At 39.5% G+C, this 20,250-nt stretch overlaps 1 protein-coding gene and 1 long non-coding RNA gene across 2 annotated transcripts in view; one reads left to right on the forward strand and one right to left on the reverse strand.

Moving 5' to 3' along the window:
• The window catches only part of KCNAB1 (potassium voltage-gated channel subfamily A regulatory beta subunit 1), a 119,647-nt gene that overhangs the window by 28,634 nt on the left and 70,763 nt on the right, over window positions 1-20,250 (forward strand). The window contains exons 2-6 of the mRNA XM_002814211.5: window positions 2,612-2,649; window positions 7,159-7,238; window positions 9,533-9,577; window positions 13,425-13,469; window positions 15,352-15,395. Of these exons, the coding sequence (XP_002814257.2) occupies window positions 7,174-7,238; window positions 9,533-9,577; window positions 13,425-13,469; window positions 15,352-15,395 (199 nt within the window). The 5' untranslated portion in view covers window positions 2,612-2,649; window positions 7,159-7,173. The remainder of the gene's footprint in view (window positions 1-2,611; window positions 2,650-7,158; window positions 7,239-9,532; window positions 9,578-13,424; window positions 13,470-15,351; window positions 15,396-20,250) is intronic.
• LOC112132610 (uncharacterized) lies at window positions 866-6,673 on the reverse strand. Its single transcript, XR_002914346.3, has 4 exons — window positions 6,516-6,673; window positions 3,330-3,456; window positions 2,253-2,326; window positions 866-1,232 (listed from the first exon to the last, which is right to left on the reverse strand). It is a non-coding gene; the product is annotated as an uncharacterized LOC112132610 (long non-coding RNA).

Consider the following 20,250-nt stretch of genomic DNA (forward strand, 5'->3'; position numbering starts at 1 on the left):
AAATGGTCTGAGACCTTTTTCATAACACAGAGTCAGCCATTTCCTGATGTTTTGCCTTTCATGGGCTCCTGTTTCTGAAGTTCCTTGACCCCTTCAAAATTCTCACCACACCACAAATAAATATAGTTAACAGTGTGCTATTCTCTATATCTGTGTTCTCATTTGCTGCAAGAGAAAATGCCACCCATAAATTAACTTGTCCTGAAAGTTCTCAATCTTATTTTTAACATACCAAGCTACAAAGTTGCTCATTAGACTAACATTTACAAATGCCTGTTGAGGCTCTGGACACATAATTTCTGCAGCATTCAAAAGAGACTCTTTTATAAACTGTGTTGTCTGTAAAAAGGTTTTGATACCCAGGCAATTTTTTCACTTAATAAAGAACTGTATTTCACAGCAGCTCACTTATTTTATTCTCATTCAAAAACAAATGCTGCCATTTCTTCAGTCCATTAAATTTTCCAACACCCATCTTTTCTGTGTAGCAGTCAAGGCTGATTTTTTTTTTCAATGGTGCCTTAAGATGTAATTTTTCTTTGCAAACATTCTTTGTTTGGATACTCTTCCCATCCACCCCCCCCCAAAAAAAAGTTATGCTCCTATTTTTTTCTTATAATAATTGTTTTTTAGGAGATGCAAAAGTTCATTTTCCTCTTCTTTTTACAGTAAGAAAAATATCAGTAAACACATGGTGGTGAAAAGCTACTACTCTTTGATTTCAGTGCTGGGAATACAACAGGAAGATGTGGAGTCTTTAATTAACTGAGAGGGCACAGTCCTCTGATTTAGGGGCTGTCTACATGGTGAGGACATCAGCTTTTTGCTGTCAAAGGCAGCTGGAAATCAAAACATTTCAAGAAAAATCTTCTAATTGTTTAAATGTTGGCAACTTATTCAAAATTTATTAAAATACCAAGTGGATCAGCACCATTCTAGTCAAGCAAAACAAGGCACCCTGTGGGCTGCCCATCTGCAACCTCTGGATACATAGAGTATAAAAGTAAAACAATTTATACCCTACTTTTCTTTTAGTCCCTGAGAAGTAAGAGAAAAGGTACAATTATATCAACGTATTTCCATGGAGTATGAAATCCAAGTGCCATAATTAATTTGGAAATGGTCTAATAAGGCAGTGTGGTGTGGTGAAAAGGATACCCTTCTTGAAGCCAGTCCTTTTGGGGAATCCTGGGTATTTCACTTATCGAGTTGTTTAATTTTCGATTCCTCATCTGGAAATAAGCATAAAGTGATCTGGTAAGCTTCTTAGTATACTGTCTGGCATTTGGAAAGTGTTCCATAAATGGTAGCTAGGACCATTATTACAAAATGCAAAATATGCGTTTTCGACCACATTTCTTTGTATGCCTCCCAAATATCACTTGTGCCCAGGCCCTACTGCTCTCACTTCTGCCATCCCTCCCTGTGCTCCCACATTTCATCTCATGGCCTGATGGTGTAGGTCCCTGCTCATCAGCACTCTCTCGAGTTTCCCACCTCCGTTCCTGGCCCTCTTGCCTCTCCCTCCGTGCTCTTGCCTCTCCCTAGAATGTCTGTCCCTTTCTTCTTCGTTCAGTTAACCCCTGTGAGACTCGACCTAGCTGTCACCTCTTCTAGGAAGTCTTCCTAGAATGCCACCACCCTCCAATCTAAATAGAACACTCCCTTTTATCTGCCTTATGTTCACCTCAGTCATAGCATTTGTCAAATGGTCTTATAAACCGTGAGCTCCTGGGAGACAGGAACTGGGCCAATCATCTCACTGTCCCTCACACGTGAGTGCAATGCTTTTATGTGGCATGTAATTAGGAATCAAAAGAATTCATTCCCTCCTTTAGGAAGGGAAGGGAAGGGAATAAATCCTCCTTTTAGGAGGATCTATCCATAAAGGATGGAATGAATAAATGAGGTGACTGGAGACCAGCATAGCAAGTGCCCACTCCACTTCAGCTTCCCTTCTGCTTTACGAAGTTTCAAACTTCTTTGGCTCCCGAGTGTGCATCTCTCCCCTTGCCTTCCTAAACCTTACTCCTGCTGCTGTCTCCACTCTCACCCAAACCAATGGAGATTTCCATTCTGGAATGGCAGGTCACGACAGAGAAGGCACATGAATGTCACCTCCTGAGTCTTGTAAGTGGGCACTGGAAAGACCTCTAAGAGGGTTTCTTTTGAAAAGTAATAATGAATAAAAAATACAGCCACTATTTGGAGGCAAAGAAGGGGAGAACCATAACCATAACCCAAGGTCTTACCTTCACTTTCAGAACATGTGGCTTCTTAGCTCAGTGGGAGCAAGAATGGATCTTGTACACTAGCATCTATGGTCCTATAGCAGAAGAGAAATCATCTTCTAGGATAGGGCTGCCAATAGCATGTATGGTGGCTTTCAGTAAAGAAACGGCACCCCTTTCTCCAGAGGGACACAGACCCCTTCTGGAATACTTAGTGAGAAGAAGACAGACTAGACCACAGCCCACATGTGCCCCTCATCCATGTACCTTTGTGAACTACCCATACAACCTATTGAGGTAGTCCCAAAGTAAGAATTTCCCTTATTATGCACAATATTAGAAAAATGATGATGAATAATATGCAAATATTTATTTTCTAGGAACATGGGTGACATTTGGAGGTCAAATTTCAGATGAGGTAAGTTACCTTTGGCCTCTATTATGCTAATGAAAGAAAATGCAGAGAGAGCTGTATAGCAGGAGTCCTCTTCCTGGGACCCTGACACTCTACAGGAATAAGGTTTAATTCACAGGAAATGGTAAAATTGACTCAGAGATGATTGTTGATTTTATTTTTCCTGTTGTATTTTTTACATTTAGACTATTAATAGCCCTTGAAGCTGTACATTATATATGCAGGTAGAACAGTCAGAGAATGAAACAATTTGGAATAAACATTAGTCACTTTATGAAAAGATAGTATTGCTGTGATGTTGTTTTGCTTTATTTATTTGTTTGTTTATTTTTAGCTGCAACTAGGATGACTAATTGGTCTCAGTTTGCACAGAAGTTTCTCAATTGTAGTATTGGAAGCCCACGTTGCAGAAACCCTCTCAGTCCTGGGAAAACTGAACAGTTGGTCACCTGGCTTGGGTGACTTAATCTAACCTCTCTGAGCCTCAGACCATCCTATATAAAATGAGATGCTAATGCTAACCTTGATGGTCTGTTGAAAGGATTAACACATCATGCTTGTCAGATGTTTATATAGTCCTCTGACTAGTAGGTAGCAGACACTCAATAAATGGCAGCTATGGTAATTATATTTACAATAAAATTCCTTTAGATCATCATTTGCACAGTCAAAACAGTACTCACCAAAGTGATATTTTTATCGTTTCCTTTAAGGAATACCTTCATGGCATAAGTGAGGTTTGCAGGCATTGAGCACCAAGAACTCCCCTGAGGGCAATGCCCTGAGTCCCTCTGATCCTTCCGTGTCTACCTGCAAGAAGAGTCAGGGATAGTGTCTCTGAGTGGGTGCACTGAGTGGCATCCAGTCCCACTCTACCATTGACCAACCTGGTTTACTAACATTTACGTGTACTAATGATGGCCACATTAATAAAATGCTTGTACCGTCTACTCAGCAGGATGGTGGTTAAGATTAATGAGATGATGCCTGTAAAGTGCTTAGTGGGGTACCTGGCCCAGAATAAGCCCTTTACAAAGGTAGTTCTTACTATCATTCCTAACGAGACACTTGGGAAACAGAGGCTTTTCTCCACAGCTCCCAAAATCACCAGTGTTATTTAGCAGATCTGAGAGAGAAGTCTTAACTGTATATTCTTGTCCATCCTAATGCCTGTTCCCTGTATTGGGCACATGTCACCTTATAAGGCTTGCCTCATGGGGGCTCCCCAGGGATGCAGACTTCAAGCTGGAGAGTAGCATGCAGGACAGTTATTAGGAAGTGTTCTCAGGATCAGCATAGGGCAGGGAAGAAAGCAGCACTGGGCAGACAGAGAACTTGGGTCATGATGCAGCCTCAACAATGACCTCAGCCGACTCCATGGGGATCTCCAAAACTAAGATGCTTCTGCAGAGTTATCTCAGTTTGGGACAACATAAAGGACTGGGCCTTTATGTCCTTTTACTGACCAGTCATTGGACCAGAGGCTGATCGGGAAGCAGGTCTGACCTTGGACTAGGTGACTTTCTCTAGCCAAGTGCAATTTCCAGAGAGGGCTGACAGAGGAAGGCCATTTGATGGCAGCATTCCCAGCAGCTCAGGGAATAAGTTCCTCAGTTCCAAAGGAGAACCTGAGGGCACATCCCAGAGTTTGCTATAGGACTCTCTCTGACTGGCACCAGGAAGGGGTGTATGGAGGAGGCACAAAGGCAAAGCCACAGAAAGCAGAGCACAGGCTATGGACTTGAAGTCTCATACAAAATAGGTGGCAAGCAGGGAGGGAGGCCTACAGTTAATAATCCACTGTATCCAGCACATGTATAACCTACTACTGATGGTGCTTGGAAGGGAAAAAGACAAAAATATCTTCCCTTTCTGAGCAGAGGGGCCAAGTAAAGTGCATTATTTCCCCCTAGTCTTCACTCTCCTCTTCACAGTGTCTGCCCTCTGCTGCAATGAGCCAAGCTTGCCCGGGTTGTAGTGTGAAGGGGTGACCTCGGAGATGAATAATTTCAAAATTTCAAGTCTAAAAACTACAATAAAGCTGTCATGGATGGCTGCTGAGGCGCTCACCTCAGATGCAGACCAGGAAAATAGCTATTGTACTTCCAGAGAGCATCTGTGGCCTTCCCTGGGTCCCTGAAGAGAGAATACCAGCAAAGAGAAGAAGGGAGACACCGCCAGATTCAGTCTCACCCATCATAGAATTCTTTGAGCTCAGTGCTTTCCGTGTAGCAAAAATGCGGACCAATGGCAATAAGTTCACCTACCTCGATTTTCCTGCTTTCTCTCTGGCTTCAAATAATCTCAACACAAAGTACATGCAAATATGGAATACTAGGGCTGGCCACACCACAGTGTGCTGAGTTAATTGTTGACAATTACATCACTGTCAACACTGTCTCAGGAGGTGGGGATGTCCCCATCACTGGGAGAGTTCATTTATTGAATTACCATTTGGCAGGGATATTATCAAAAGGATACAAACACCAAACTCTGTAAGGTGCCTCTCAAAGATGATTTGGCTTCATCAAAAAATAAAGATAGATGTTACTGATATGAATAATTATTTATTTAAAATAATGATGAGAGCATATTAGCATCTTATAGCACTTAATTTTCAGAGATTTATTTACTTTTTTTTTATCTGAAGGTAGTTAAGGTGCCTTTAACTGTAGGTAACAAAAGCCTAACTCAAATCAGGTTAACCCATACAAGAAAAATTATTTTGACTTTTACACTAGAAGTGTAGATGAAGAGCAAGCTTCAGGGCTGCCTCAGTCAGTGACTCCCAATCTGCTTCCCAGCGAGTCTCTGGCCCTGTGCGTCTTTGTGTATCAACTGCTTAAGAAAGGCAGTTGGCAGAAACCTAGGCCTCAATTAGAACAGTAACTCCAGGGAAAGGGTGTTGCTCCTAGAAACTCAGTAGGAACAAAGAATAATGTTCCCAGAAGTCTCCAGCAAACTTCTCCTCATACCTCATTGGCCAGGGTGTGTCACATGACCCTTCCTGAGCAACCCACTCGTAGACTCCCCCGCTAGAGGGAGGTGAGGTCAGCTTTGCCCGAGGCCTCTGGGCTTCATGCAGGAGGAGGAGATCCCTGAACAAAATCAACCCCATTTTGCAAACAAGGAAGCTGAATCTACAGAGAGGTCAGATGATTTGCCTACATTTATTTTTCTAGTAAGTAGGACTCTCAAGGCCAGAAACCACTCTTCAGACTTAGTTGGTGATGTTTTTCATTATTTCACATTCAGGCCTTCAAGTCCAATGATTGGGAAACATCTCTGTCATCATTTAGTTTAAACTCCATCCAGAATTCTCCATCTTATCTTTAAAAAACTCTCTAGATAAGATTTGTATACATATCCAATAATATACCAGTATGTCATATGACATACACAGGCTAATATAAAATAGAAGCACAATAATTTTTAAAACACAGGACAGTCATAATAGGGAAAACTTGTCTTAACTTTTAATCTCGTTAGGATATAATTTAAAAATTATAGGAATATAAGATAAATGTTTTAATGGTAGTAAATTAAAAGCAGTAATAGCATACTATTATGCTAAAGAATCTGGATGGACTCCATTTTGCTAGCTTAACATTTTTCTTGGTAGGCTAATTTTTAAAGCAACAGAAAAATAGTTTATTTTGGAAATGTGGATGAAGCAACTTTAGCCTGCCATCAAAACATAATGGAAAAATCAATTAAAATTATTTGTGAGGTGTGTAATTTTTCAAATGACTAGTAAGTCAATCGGCAAAATGAAAAAATGGCCCCTCTCCACTGTTGTTTATGGCTGTCCCTCTCTGGCTATTCCTTAAGCTGTGTATAGCTATTCTGTACTCTTCTGTCATACTCACCACTTGCGTTCAGCAGCACAAAGCAAGGAACAAGGAGCTTTGAGGTCTGTTCGCAGGCAGAACAGTGAGGAGCCGGGTTCCTGGTGAGTCAGAGGCACGCTGCCCCCTCTCTGTGTTGATTCAATGGCTGCTCTACGATGGTGCCTGAGATTTTGCTGAACTGTGGGTGGCAGGAGTTTTACAACAGTCACAGCTCTGTCTCAGCCTCAAGGAAAAAGTCATAAGCTTTCAGGTCAGGAGTCACCCAGCTGCCAAAACTTATTGTCTTGGAGAAAGGAGTTGAGGAATGGAGTCACACAGTGATACAAATGGCCCTCTTTGTCAGAAAGATTAAGATGCCATAAAGAATGTTGTCAAACCAGCTCTTCCCAGCAGAGTGAGAAACACAAATCTATCCACTTTGGGCAGGCTAAATCCCAGCCTTCAAGTAACCCCTCAGTGTCCTATGTCTGAAGGAAAGAATACTTCTGTCCTATGGATACTGGCTGAGACGTCTTTCTTTCCCTCTCTTCACTAAAACTAAGAAAAATAAGGAGTGGTTAGTGAGAGGTCAGTGTTCCTAAAGACCAGTAGAGGACTCAAAGTTGCTTCCAGGTTTGGAAAGCATTTGGCTTTTCTGAGTGACCTTTCTCTCCCCTTGCAGGTTGCTGAACGGCTGATGACCATCGCCTATGAAAGTGGTGTTAACCTCTTTGATACTGCCGAAGTCTATGCTGCTGGAAAGTAAGTCAGTACCTGTTTGTGTCACTCAAATGGCATCTGTAGCACCAAAAGAATCAGCCCAGACCATTTCCACCATGTTGGTGAAAAGGTTCTGTCCTTTCTCCACGTGTTGGTGGCTCTGCTGTGTTCTGCCCTCTACCGCCATTACTAGAATTGGGGATATTGACTGTCTCTGGCACTTTCTGCTCACCCAAACCTTCCTGCTTCTGGTCCCTGTATGAAGAATGGGCTGAAGGGGTATATGACCAGGAAGCAATTGCCATGTCTATGTGAGGGGCAGCAGAGTCTGATGCCAGAGTAGTGGCAGCGGAGATTGAGAAGTATTAGTTGAATACATGAGTGACCAGATGAATGAACAGATTCCAAAATGGTTGCTCAAAAGTTAGTCTTTTTATTTCATAACCATGTCTCATAGTTTTTCAGCCCCTGAGGAACTGGAACATCCTCCTTGCAGGGAAACAGGAGCTCTCACTGTTTACCTGCCTGTCCCTACACTAGCATTACAGAAAGATCAGACGTCAAAGTCAGCATCCCCCAAGATGCCAAAGAATCTATTATCTTTTGTAAGAGGGGATCTCAGAGCCCATTCTGAGGACAGGAAGGGCTTCAGAGAGTCCTCGCTTCTTCTGTGAAACGAGTCACATCCAACTGCAACCTTCCTTTGAACCCAAGGCAGATTTGGAGCCCTAAGACAGGGCTTGTTAAACCAGAACACATAGGAAATGTGCCAGGCCAGGCCTCAAGGTTCAGGCCATCCAGGTCCCAGCCTAACCAGCACATTTCAGAATAGATCTGGGGCTCCCTGGCCTCCTACTGGGAACATGGATGTCCAGCTCTCAGAACCAAGGAAACTAAATAGCTGCCCAGCTGTTTGAACAGCTCTGCAATTTTCTAACTGGACTGTGAGGTATAATCACCTGCAGGCCTAATTCGCCTCCTTCCAGGTGACAATTACAATCAAATTGCTGGACTTGCTAAATCAGGATGATCAGTGGATGGTCCCAGTGCATTTTCCTTGCATGAGTTTCCTCCTTTTCAAGAAGAGGTCTATGTTTAAGGACCATCAAGGAGGTTCAGAGCTCACATTCTTGATGCTTTCTGTTGAATCCAAGAGAGAAAGTAAAGGTTATAGGGTCTTGCTCCTTTCTGCCTTCTACCCCTTTCCATTGTTTTCTTCTTGTGGAATCCTGCTTAGTACCAAATGGCACTAAGGTAGAAAAAGGGAGAAGTAAGTAGCAAGTCTGTTAGAGTCCTGTTTGTATTACTCCTGGAGGATAATCGCTCTGATTAATTATTGATTGTCGGTCTACAATTGAGATAGGTTTCAACTGTGAAATGCAAGATTGCAAAAGGTAAAAGAGAGATAGGGAAAAACAAAAGCAACACCAATGTAAGACTCAATGCTTGTCTCTTTGGGGCATACTCCACAGCTAACCCGCATCATGGCTTATTGCAAGCTATACACTCTAACAAAGACAGAACTCTCAGTTAACACCAATAATGACTAGCCATGACTCCCATCCATAGCATCCTAATTGACAAGGTGCCAATTCCACTGATCTCCCATTCACTAAGCATCTGAGACCCCAGCTGCTTCTGACAATGTTGGTCTTACTGGGAGGGACATAGAACATTTGTCTCCTCAATCTTGGGTCCCAGCCTGGGTAGGTGGAAGAGGAGAGGATGGTGGATGCCTTCAGTATGCCTCTGCAACCCAACCTTAGGGGCAGGAAGGACACTTCGTTATGTCTTCCTCTGTTTTGCTCCTATGACAAAGTTTATCACTAGAACCTAGGATGTTCTGTACGCGAGTGTTCTCTATGTGGGACATCTAAACCCACACATCGGTTCTCAGTTTATACCTGGGAGCAAGTATTTTTTATCTAAACAATGTGAGGTGTCATTGTTCTCCATGGTCACAATTGAATTGCTTCATAGCAATTAGAAGGAAAACTTTGACTCCCTTTGGACACCACCAAGCAGGACATTTATATATGGGATCATTGGTTCAAAAACACCAAACTGCAAAATGACTGCTGCTGCTTAGTATCAGGACTGCAGGCAGTCTCCTGCCAGCGTGTCAGGATTTGGCAGGTGCTTCTGGAATGCTCCGGAGCAGGATTCTGCAGGCACAAGCAGAAACAGCGGAAACTCTGCTACCAGCCGAGAGCGGCTTCTATTTTCGGGATATGTAGGCACTGAGAGTTCAAACAAGGAATGGTTCTTGTGTTCTGGATTGACTCCTGCTTTTCCAGGACACTGAATCCTAAGACATTATCTGTTTCCCCCTCCAGGGCTGAAGTGATTCTGGGGAGCATCATCAAGAAGAAAGGCTGGAGGTATTGCATTCGCCATAATTATTTGTTTTTAAAAAGGTATTATTTTGCACCAGAGAAGGAAAAATAAAATTATATGACACCTGACCAAAAGGCTGTCAAAAAAAAATCAACTGTTGTTAAAGCAATGATTTATAGTGGCTTGAAAATAAATGCTGGCAAGTTCACTTCTGGAGCTTCAAAAATTATTGACTAGTTATTGATCACAATGAATTACCAAAGAGTTGAGCAGAGAAGGGGGGGATGTTCATGAAATATATGTGCATAAAAAAGTCACAATTTCATGGCTTCTGACTGCCATTTGTGCTAATCTCTTGCAGGAAGTAACTTGACATGAAGCTGATTATCCCCACACACATGCATTTATGTTTGCTGTTTCTTTTATTAGCTCTGGATGCAAAGAAATGATGAAACAAGAAGACTTTGGGATAAATACCCCAAAGCTTTCTTATCTGAACACATTTAGTCAGCATCTCTCCTGTGTGCCCAGGAACCCTGTTATCTGGCTATTCAGAACAGTGCTTCATCTGCTATCCTTGAGAAACATAAGGGGCTGTGCTTACACATCGTTTTCCATCATCTTCTGTAGCCAAAGATATAGTGGTAATAAGGGAAGCTATAACATCTATGGGCAGTGGGGAGGTAATACTTCCCCATTTCACTATAGATTTCAGCCCCAACAGCCACTACTTCCCCAGCACAAGCACAGAATTAAGCAAAGCCCAGCAAAGATTCCTGGACAAGTTTGGGGTCCTCCTCTGCCCTGGCATATCTGCTGATTACCAAATAAATACAGTGTAATCATAGTAGTGAAGACAACTGTGGAAAGAGCTGTGTACTCATGCTTCAACACTTAGCATGTATTTTCTAAAATTTAGTCTAGGGAAAATGGACATTCTCAAAGAGTTCAAGAGTGGTTTTATTATGCTTTTGCACACATGATTTAAACTCTCTCTAGGAAGCGAAACTAAGAAGGTGAAACAGACCCATGTATTTTTAGGGCTGCTTACTCCCCACTCTGAGATAAACTTTTGGTAGGAATAGAGGGCCCTGTGGAAATGGAAAACCAAACATTTATAGAGATATGAACAAATAAACTTTGATGACCTACTTTCTCCTTCTCCCTTCTCCCTTCTCCCTTCTCCTTCTCCCCCATCCCAGGGAACTGTAAGGATGTTAATAGAAAACTATATTCCGCCTTATATATGGAAAAACATTCATGTTCCCACTCAGTCCTTCACCTTGCCTGAATTACTTTCCCACTTAGAGTATTGGTTTACCCATCGCTGCCTAAATAGAGACTGTATCCATTCCCTATGGTTGCTGCAACAAAGGACCAGAAACTGGGTAACTTAAAATAACAGAAATTTATTCTTGCATGTTTCTGGAGGTCAGAAATCCAAAATCAAGGTTTGACTTCAAGGTTGGCAGGGCCATGCTCCCTCTGACATTCTGAGTAAAGTTCTTCCTTGCTTCCTCTTAGCTTCCATTCCAGTGGTTGCCAGCCATCCTGGGCACTCCTCGATCTGCAGCTGCAGCACTTCAGCTCTTCTCTCATGTGTCTAAGTGTCTTCTGATAAAGACACCAGTCATATTGGATTAAGGGCCTACTCTACCTGTTAACTAATTATATCTGCAGTGATCCTATTTCCAGATAAGCTCACATTCTGAGGTTCTGTGGGTTAGGACTTTAACATATGTTTTTGGGGTACACACTTCAATTATAACAGAAACCTTGGAGATAATTACACTAATAGTACAGTGAGGTCTGCAACAAGGTGTAGGCTGCTGGAGTACATCTAAGGAAGTAGGGAAAGCGTCAGCGCAGTAGCTCTTTTCTTTCTTAACACCCAGAGAACATTAAATTATCACTCTCCATAGCTGCAGAACCTATTTTATATACCTTTTGTAGAAAATGGATTACCATGCATTTTCCACAAACTGCCTTTCATTCTTGCAAATAAAAACTCAAGCTATTATTATACTCCATAGCGTTTATATCAGTTCACAGTTGCCCCCATGAGACTGGTGAAAAGATAAACCATATCATCATAGCTTTGAGCCTATAAAAACTGTTTTTCAACTAGCACACTTCACTTCTGGTCCTGGTGCTACCACTTGCTAGCTGTGTTATCCAGGACAAGTTATTACACTTCTCTGATTCTCAATTTACCCACCTGTAAAATGGACAGCATAACAGTTCATGAAGTGTCATGCTGACAGACTGAGATAAGGTGTGCAAAAGCATTTTGAAGGCTGTGCTATATCACTGTAAAATACATTATCATTCTCTACCCACTCAGAAGAGTTGCTCTAATAGCCTCTGTGGGAGTCAGTGACAATTTGCCAGGCTGCTGTCTACTCTTACTCTTTGAACATATATGTTAGTGTGCATATCCATATAGGCCAAATATTTTACAGGAAGCCTAACTTTGAAAAACTAAGTCTGTGGCAGTGTTTGTATAGAATGGGCAGCTTTGAATAATCAAAAGGACTGCATTCAGTTTTTATAATATTCCATCCAGCTTTTTGTTGAAGGTGGAAAGTGCTAAAGGAGACCAGGCTCCCCTGTGGCAGATTGCTATTATAATAGGTATCATGAGGTTGATGTGTTAACCTGGAAAGTACATCAGCCCTTTCAGGTTGTGTTATCTCCAGGTACATGTATTTATCGACCTTCCATTATAGTGATTCAAATTACTTTTGGGGGGATTAACTTCAGTGGGATGGGGCTGCTAACATTTTCAACAAATTTTTCTTGTTGCAACCAAGTCGTCAGAGTTGGCACCGTCATTCCCCATTGGTTATCATTAATCATACTAGGCTTTTATACCCGAGAGCCCTGAGGCGTTGACTCTACAGATGATGGAATTATAAATGCCTTATTTCAAGCGCTCCTGAAGATTGGCCTTAACCTTTGAATCTCAAATGATTTTTTTTCTAGACCCGTGCAATCAAATTACATACCGAGGGAAACCAAATTGCACTGAGATCTGTTTCCCAATTTTATTGTATACCTGTAGTTCTCAAGACATATTTCTTATTCCATGATCATAATGCTAGGATTGCATTTCCTGCCCTTGGTTCTGGCTTTCAGAAGGTAATAAGTTTGCTGATGAGATTTGCACATTTCATTCCCTTAGCAGTAAAATGGTAGAAACTTGAGCTAAGGACTTTAGGACTGTTTTCCTAAAATGACATTTCCATTTAATAAGACACTCAAAGACATTTTTTTCCTGTTTGTTCTAAATATTTACTATTATAATTCACTTCATCATTTAGATGTCTATGTAGTCAGTTCCTGCCTGTGAATGTGATATTAGAAGGGATAATAACCCGGAGCCACAAGGGTCCATGTTCCTTGGCAGAGTGGAGTCCTCCTGGGAGGAGTTCACATGCAATCAGTGTGAAGCCAGATGCTGAATACGTGTTCATTGGTGTTTGTTCGTTTGACTTACTAAAGCAATTCATCCCCTCAGTCCTTTTACTTCCATCCCCACACGCCATTTCTGACCCTCCATGCTGGCCCACCACTCACCTTTACTTTGCTATGTCGACATGGGCTTGCTGTCAGTTCCCAATCTGACTTGTTATCACTGCCCTCCACCTCCTCCAGGCAAAGATCTTTTCCGTTCAGCCTGTTCCTCTAGGATCCGACTTCGAGTCCCCCCTCACTAGCTTCCCTTTGTCTTTATTTCAGTGAGATGGATTAACAAATTTACCTCTTTACCAATTTTTAAAATGTGAGGTATAATAACAAATTCTTTCTGGTGCTATTATAATAATATGACTCGGTACAATAACCTGCATTTATTTACTACTTCTCTGTGTTTGTCTTTTTGATATACAGGAGGTCCAGTCTGGTCATAACAACCAAACTCTACTGGGGTGGAAAGTAAGTTATTTTTCCTACTAAACAGACAACAACTAGTAGTTCATGCTTTTTTGCTATTAGGCAGTTATTTTACATATAACATAGCAAGATTAACTGGCTTAGAGAGAGGGTTTTTTGTTTTTTTATTTTTTTTCTCACACTAAGGAAATAGCAATTAGCCCAAGATTTCATTTTAGCAAGGTACTCCCAAAGAAATTTAGTGCAAAACATGTGGTCACTTGTTACTAAGTGATCAATGTAGATTTTTCAAATACCAATCTCATACTTAGAATCATTTCCAAAATAGAGTTCAAATTTGAGGAAAGAAAAATAGGCACAAAGCATCACAGAATAAAAGTCACTCAAATCTGCCAAAACTCAGAGACTTATACAGAATGCAAAGATAAAAATATCTTGTCTGGCTCCATGTCTAAGTCTCTGATCATTTCTGCAGAGGGCTCTGAAAGTGCTGATCAAAAGGACCATCTCATTGGAGAATAAGGACCAGCTCATTGGAGCTACCTGTATCACTCGCTGTCAGGCCAAATGAAAGAGAAATGCTCTCTGTTGTGGGATGATTTCACAGGATGAACTGGCTTCTTATGGGCCTGCTGGCATTTGAACTGGTACTTACATTATTCAGCAGGACTTAGGCTGGCCTTTTTAACAAACATGTAAGAAAACAGCAAGCTATTCCATATACCAGAGCAATCATTGGTACTGTGCTTTTCCATCTTTGAGACAGAAATTGCAAAAAAAAAAAAATAATAATAATGCTGGAGTTTTAACAAAAAGCAAAAACAAACAAAACCTTATTTACCTTCCTATAATTGATAGGGAATTTTTTTTAGTTGGAGGCAGAGGCCAATTCTTCTTTAGGAACCTTCTAATCAAAATGTCTATGTGTATATACACACTTGCAAACATATACTCTATTTTGTTGTTGGTTTTGAGCCTATTTATAATGATATAAAGACAGAAATATGGAATTTAAATTTTCATTCCTGTAGTAATCTGTACAAAAATAAAGCAACATCATGCCTATGAGAAATGTGGATTTTCATTGCCTGTGCTTTGATTCACAGTGCCATTGCTCAGTGCTTTCAAAATGCTACAAAACCTTTCAGGAAATGAGACAGTCTGCAAGAACCGTTATATAGTAGAATATGTAGTAGAATACTACCTACGGTATTACTAATGTACTTATTAAAAATACCAAATAAGAATACATTCACAAAAGTGAATGGTGAACATTATATTTAAAAAGAAGCTGCCAAAGGTATTGATGTTGAGGAAACATGTTATGGATGCTTTAAAATTCAAGTACCATATTTCATTCTAATTGGCCAGAGCTTGAGAATTGGGAAGGCAAAAGTCCTTATGATTAAGGGTCTGTCTTCTGGGGTTACTAATTTAAGGAACATTTGCTTCATCACATTTTAATTTAGTTTTAAAATTTATTTTGGAAGTCAAAAGGCACTTCCAAATTTGCTTCCTTTATCAGAAAAGCTGACAAAAAAGTTCAGCAGCTTGGCAATCTTACAATAAACTCACAAACCTATGTCAAGCCTTTTTATTTTCTCTAGATTGGTGAAGAACAAGGTGAAAAGGTTGTACAGTGTCTTGAATTAAATATGGACAGAGTGTACGTGGCTGAGTTGCTGTTAACTGGAGCCTGGTGTTGAGCATGTTAGTGGCATGGTGACAGTCGTGGATAATTTATCTACTGAGATCTCCAAAGAAAAGGGGTTCAGTGTGTTGCCCACCAGACTTCTCTCCTTAGCCTCCAGTGGTGTAGCATTTGATAAGAACAGGGTACAAAATTAGCAATTCAGGCCAGAGATTTAGAGAAGAAAAGAAAGCACACTCTCATTCAAAGTTATTTGCTTCTTTTTCTTGGCAGAGCTGAAACAGAAAGAGGGCTGTCAAGAAAGCATATTATTGAAGGTGGGTGCTTCTGCTTCAATTTTATTTTTGGTTGTGGGCCCTTCATTTAAGAAAGGTATCAACCAAACAAATTCAGAACACACTGGAAGAGGAAAAAGTTCTATATGAAAAGTGCCACAATCAACCAAGTTTCTTCTTGGGGTTAAATATAGGGAATGCAGAGATGTAGAGGAGAGAATGGGAACTCAAAAGGAAAAGGCAAAATTGTATAGAACTCTTCTCATTTTCAGCTATTACTAATAAAACATTCTCATAAGACTTTTTAAAAGAGCTTTATTGAGATATAATGTACGTACATTGAAAGTTTACCCGTTTAAAGTGTACATTTCATTTGTTCTGAGTATCATTACAGAGTTGTACACCAAATACCCTAATCTAATGTGAAAACATATTTATCCCCCCTAAAATGAACTTTATACCCACTAGAAGACACTCCCTATCACCTCCTCACCCCCTCCCACAGTCCCAAGCAACCATAAATCTACTTTTTATCTCTATAGATTTGACAATTCTGGACATTTCATGTAAATGAGATCTCATGATATATGATATTTTGTAACTGATTTCTTTCACTTAGCATAATGTTCATTCATGTTGTAGCACATGTCAGTATTTTATCCCTTTCTTTGCCAAGTAATAGTCCACTATATGGATAGCCACATTTTGTTTATCCATTTATCAGTTAAAGTGCGTTGGGCTTATTTTCACTTTTTGGCTACTCTGAGTAATGCTGCTATGAACATTTGTGTGCAAATTTTTGTGTAGACATATGTTAAGACTACTATACTTTTTGGTTTTTATTTTATTATTGTTTAGATTTTTTCACGTATATATATTTTTTATTTCAATAGCTTTTGGGGTACGAGTAGTTTTTGGTTACATGATGAATTGTATAGTAGTGATCTCTAAGGTTTTAGTGCACTCATCACTGAGTAGTGTACTATACTGTTTTATAAGGGTATATACATATGCATAGAAAAATGTGTAGAAAATTACCGCTAGGTAATTGATTCCTGGTGCATTACTTTTGCAAGGCACTCAAAATTTTGTATAATTTAGAAATAAACAGGAAATAAAACAGTCAACAAGAACCATTATGTAATAAAGTACTACTACTCTACTTAATCGTGAAGATTGTGAGAATTGTGAGTAATTTTTGTTTATTTCCTGCTTGGCTATATAAAATTTTACACTTATACTTTTTGCAGTAAAGAAAAATGTTAAGAGTTTATACTAGTTTGTGAAGTACAGATGCTCCCCGATTTATGATGGGATTACATCTCAATAAACCCATCTTAAATTGAGAATATCTTAAGCTGAAAATACATTTACTACACCAAACCTACTAAACATCATAGCTTGGCCTAGCCTACCTTAAATATGCTTAAAACACTTACATTGCCCTACAATTGGATAAAACCATCTAACACAAAGCCTATTTTATAATAAAGCCTATTTTATAATAAATTAAATGTCACATGTATTAATAATTTATTGAATACTGTTCTGAAAGTGAAAAACAGAATGTTGTATGGAAACTTGATGTACAGTTTCTACTAAATGCATATCACTTTCACAACATCATAAAGTTGAAAAACCGTAAGTCAAACCATTTTAAGTTGTGAACTATCTGTATTTCAAAAAAAATCTAAGAATTTTGTAACTTTAGATTCATGATTGATCATTGAAACAAGTGATTTTCTCCTTTTTAAAACATAATTTCATTTAGGAAATACTAACATCACCAAAAATGTAAAATGTGCTCTAATCTCACCACTTCAAAAGTAAAAATAGATAAGGAAGCCAGGTTCTCCATTTGCTCATCCAATCTCATCCCATCCTAGAGTTTGACAATCTGGTACACATCTTCTTCACCTTTTCTCTATGGTTGTACTGACTTATCTGTCTATCCATCCATCCAAACAGTGGCTTATATTTTAAATATATATATAAACAGTAGAACCAGGCTACAAATATTAACCTAAGCCTTGATTTTTTTCTTAATTAAAATACACAACTTACAGATTATTTTCAGTTTTTAGCATTATAAAGAATTATACAAGTGACCATCCTTAGGTAAACGGGGCAGATTCCAGAGTGGCATTGCTAAGTCAAAGAATGATACAAATTTTAACACAAAATTACTTTCTAAAAGGAATATGCCATCCTGTTAGATGAGCTGGTCTTATTTATCTCCTTATTTATATATTTATTTATTAGTGAGTTTGATGATTCTTTTAATAATTTTGTTCTTTTTCTGGAAATTCACTCTTCATGTTGTCAGGCTATTTTTCTTTTGGTTTGTTCGTCTTGGTCATAATAATTTGCAGGAGCTCTTTGATACTAGTGATGTTCACTTTTTACTTGGTTATATGTATTGCAAATATTTTCTCCCAGGCTGTCATTTCATTGTGAACTTTTTTCTCTCCTTGAACCTAAGAGATAATGTTTCATTTGAGTATTTTTATTCCAACTTGGAAGCTGAAGATCTTTATTGACCTATAAACAACATTACATTGAAATATCTTAGACTTGCAATAGAAAAAAAATAGTTTCAGTATTCAATCACTGAATTTAAAATGAAGACTTTTGAAGCCAGATCTCAGAATGTATATATGTATTCTTTCTTGATTGCCAGTGTGAACCATATGTGTGTGCATGCATGTGTGTGTGTGTGTGTGTGTGTACATAGATATATACCATAATAATTTTATCACCCCATTGTTTCCAAAGTCTTTGTATAGGTTTGGTATCTCTCACTGACTGTTTTTTAATATAATTTTAAGCATATGGGCTTTCAAATCAGACAGACCTTTGTTCAAGTTCTAACTCTGTCATTTATGAGCTGGTGACTTTGTGCAAGTTACTTAACCTACCTAGCCTCTGTCTCCTTAACTATAGACTATAAATATAAGGGTTACTATATGGGGATAAAAATTATGTAATTCACATTGAGCACAGTGTCTGTCACATAATAAGCACTTAACACATGTTATTTTTGTCATCATCATTGTCCTTATAAGTAAAACTGCTAGTCTTCATTCCATGGATACGGATACTCTTTACTAAGTAGTGACATTCTGAAACAGCTACAATAAATGACAACCTTCTAGCCCTAAGAAAAGCATCCAAATTCCTCACCCAAACAGTATCCCTTCTCAGGCCTTAGTGTCCCATTTGACATTGAGAAGTCAAAGCTAACCTGCCTCTCAAAGCTGTTACTGCCCTAGCATTCCTGCAGCATTTGCCCTCATGACTTCTGTTATCTTCCATGGAGTTTGCCAGTGACAAATAACTCACGTCAGCTTACAGAACCACGCTGAATGAACAGGGCAGCAGTATGTTTCCTGAAAAGTTCTTGTTTTTTGTTCTTTTCTTTTTAATCTAATTAATTAGAAAAGAGAGATTCAGAAAATGGTTCACACTGGCAATTAACAAAGAAATATAAAATCGAAGAGAAAAAGAATGGAGAAGGTCTGCTACTATGCTCCTCACTGAATCTCCATTGCTTTAATATTTACCAGAGTGTGTACATAATTTCAGGTTCTCTCTCTTTCTTTCTTTTTTTTTTTTTTGAGACGGAGTCTTACTCTGCCGCCCAGGCTGGAGTGCAGTGGCACCATCTTGGCTCACTGCAACCTCCACCTCCAGGGTTCGAGTGATTCTCCTGCCTCAGCCTCCCAGGTAGCTGGGACTACAGGCGTGTGCCACCGTGCCCAGCTGATTTTTCTGTATTTTTAGTAGAGATGGGGTTTCACCATGTTGGCCAGACTGGTCTCAAATTCCTGACCTCAGGTGATCTGCCCGCAAATAAGCATTTTTTCAAGCCTCATATGACATAGTAGAAATACCTTAAATTCCTCCACCTTTAAATAAGTCAGGAATTCTCTTGGGAACTAATCACTAAGGCTGGATAAACCAGTTCAGCCCAGTTCAGCTGGAATTCAAGCTGACCCAGATTCAAACTTTAACACAAAATTTCAAACTTTTGAGATGGAAGAAGAATTGAGATCATTTGTTATTATGTTGGTGGTGGTGGTGTTATTTTACAGTCCATAGCTTCTGCCAAAGATAAAGCCTTGTGATTACAAGAGAATTAGCTCAAAGTATTTTCTAGGCAGGCTGAAATTAGGGAATTGAGTGAGTTTTGCAGAAAAGCAAGGACATGAGATGAGACCCAAAATAAAGTTTAAAAAAGTTTACAAGTCATTATCCTTGGGTTTCATTGGTACTTGGTTCTGTGATGAAGGTGACCTCATTCGACATTGGAGATTTGTATACAAATTAAATTAGAGAAGTACCATTAGAGGATAAGACAGAAAGTTCAAATTGATACAGAGTTCAGGCCACTTCTGTGCTGGGTGACCTTAGCCACCTGAGTTAGTTTACAGAGTATACAATGAGTTTGATTTGTGCATAATGTAGGTTTGAAAGAATTCATATTGAAAGGCCTTTTTAATGAGCCCAAAGTTCTTGACTTAGATCTGCTTAGGTGTAATGCTCTCCTTAGATTCACAAGAAGGAGGAAGAAATTTCACTAGTAGATTGATTACACTCATTTAGAATCCCAAAGTCCCCTCAGGCTCTAAAATCCAATTTACTCGTTCAGCCATTCCACAAACATTTTTTAAACCCCAATTTGAGCCAATCTTAGAAGTTAGCAGAACAGATTCCTTTGGTGCTGGCTGGGCATGGTGGCTTATGCCTGTAATCCCAATGATTTAGGAGGCTGAGGTGGGAGGATGGCTTGAGGCCAGGAGCTTGAGACCAGCCTGGTCATCATAGTGAGACCCTTGTCTCTACAGAAAAAATTAATTAATTAAATTAAAATAAAACACATTCCTTTAGTGCCTAA

The sequence above is a fragment of the Pongo abelii genome, chromosome 2 (assembly GCF_028885655.2).
Source record: "Pongo abelii isolate AG06213 chromosome 2, NHGRI_mPonAbe1-v2.0_pri, whole genome shotgun sequence".
Classification (NCBI taxonomy): Eukaryota; Metazoa; Chordata; class Mammalia; order Primates; family Hominidae; genus Pongo; species Pongo abelii.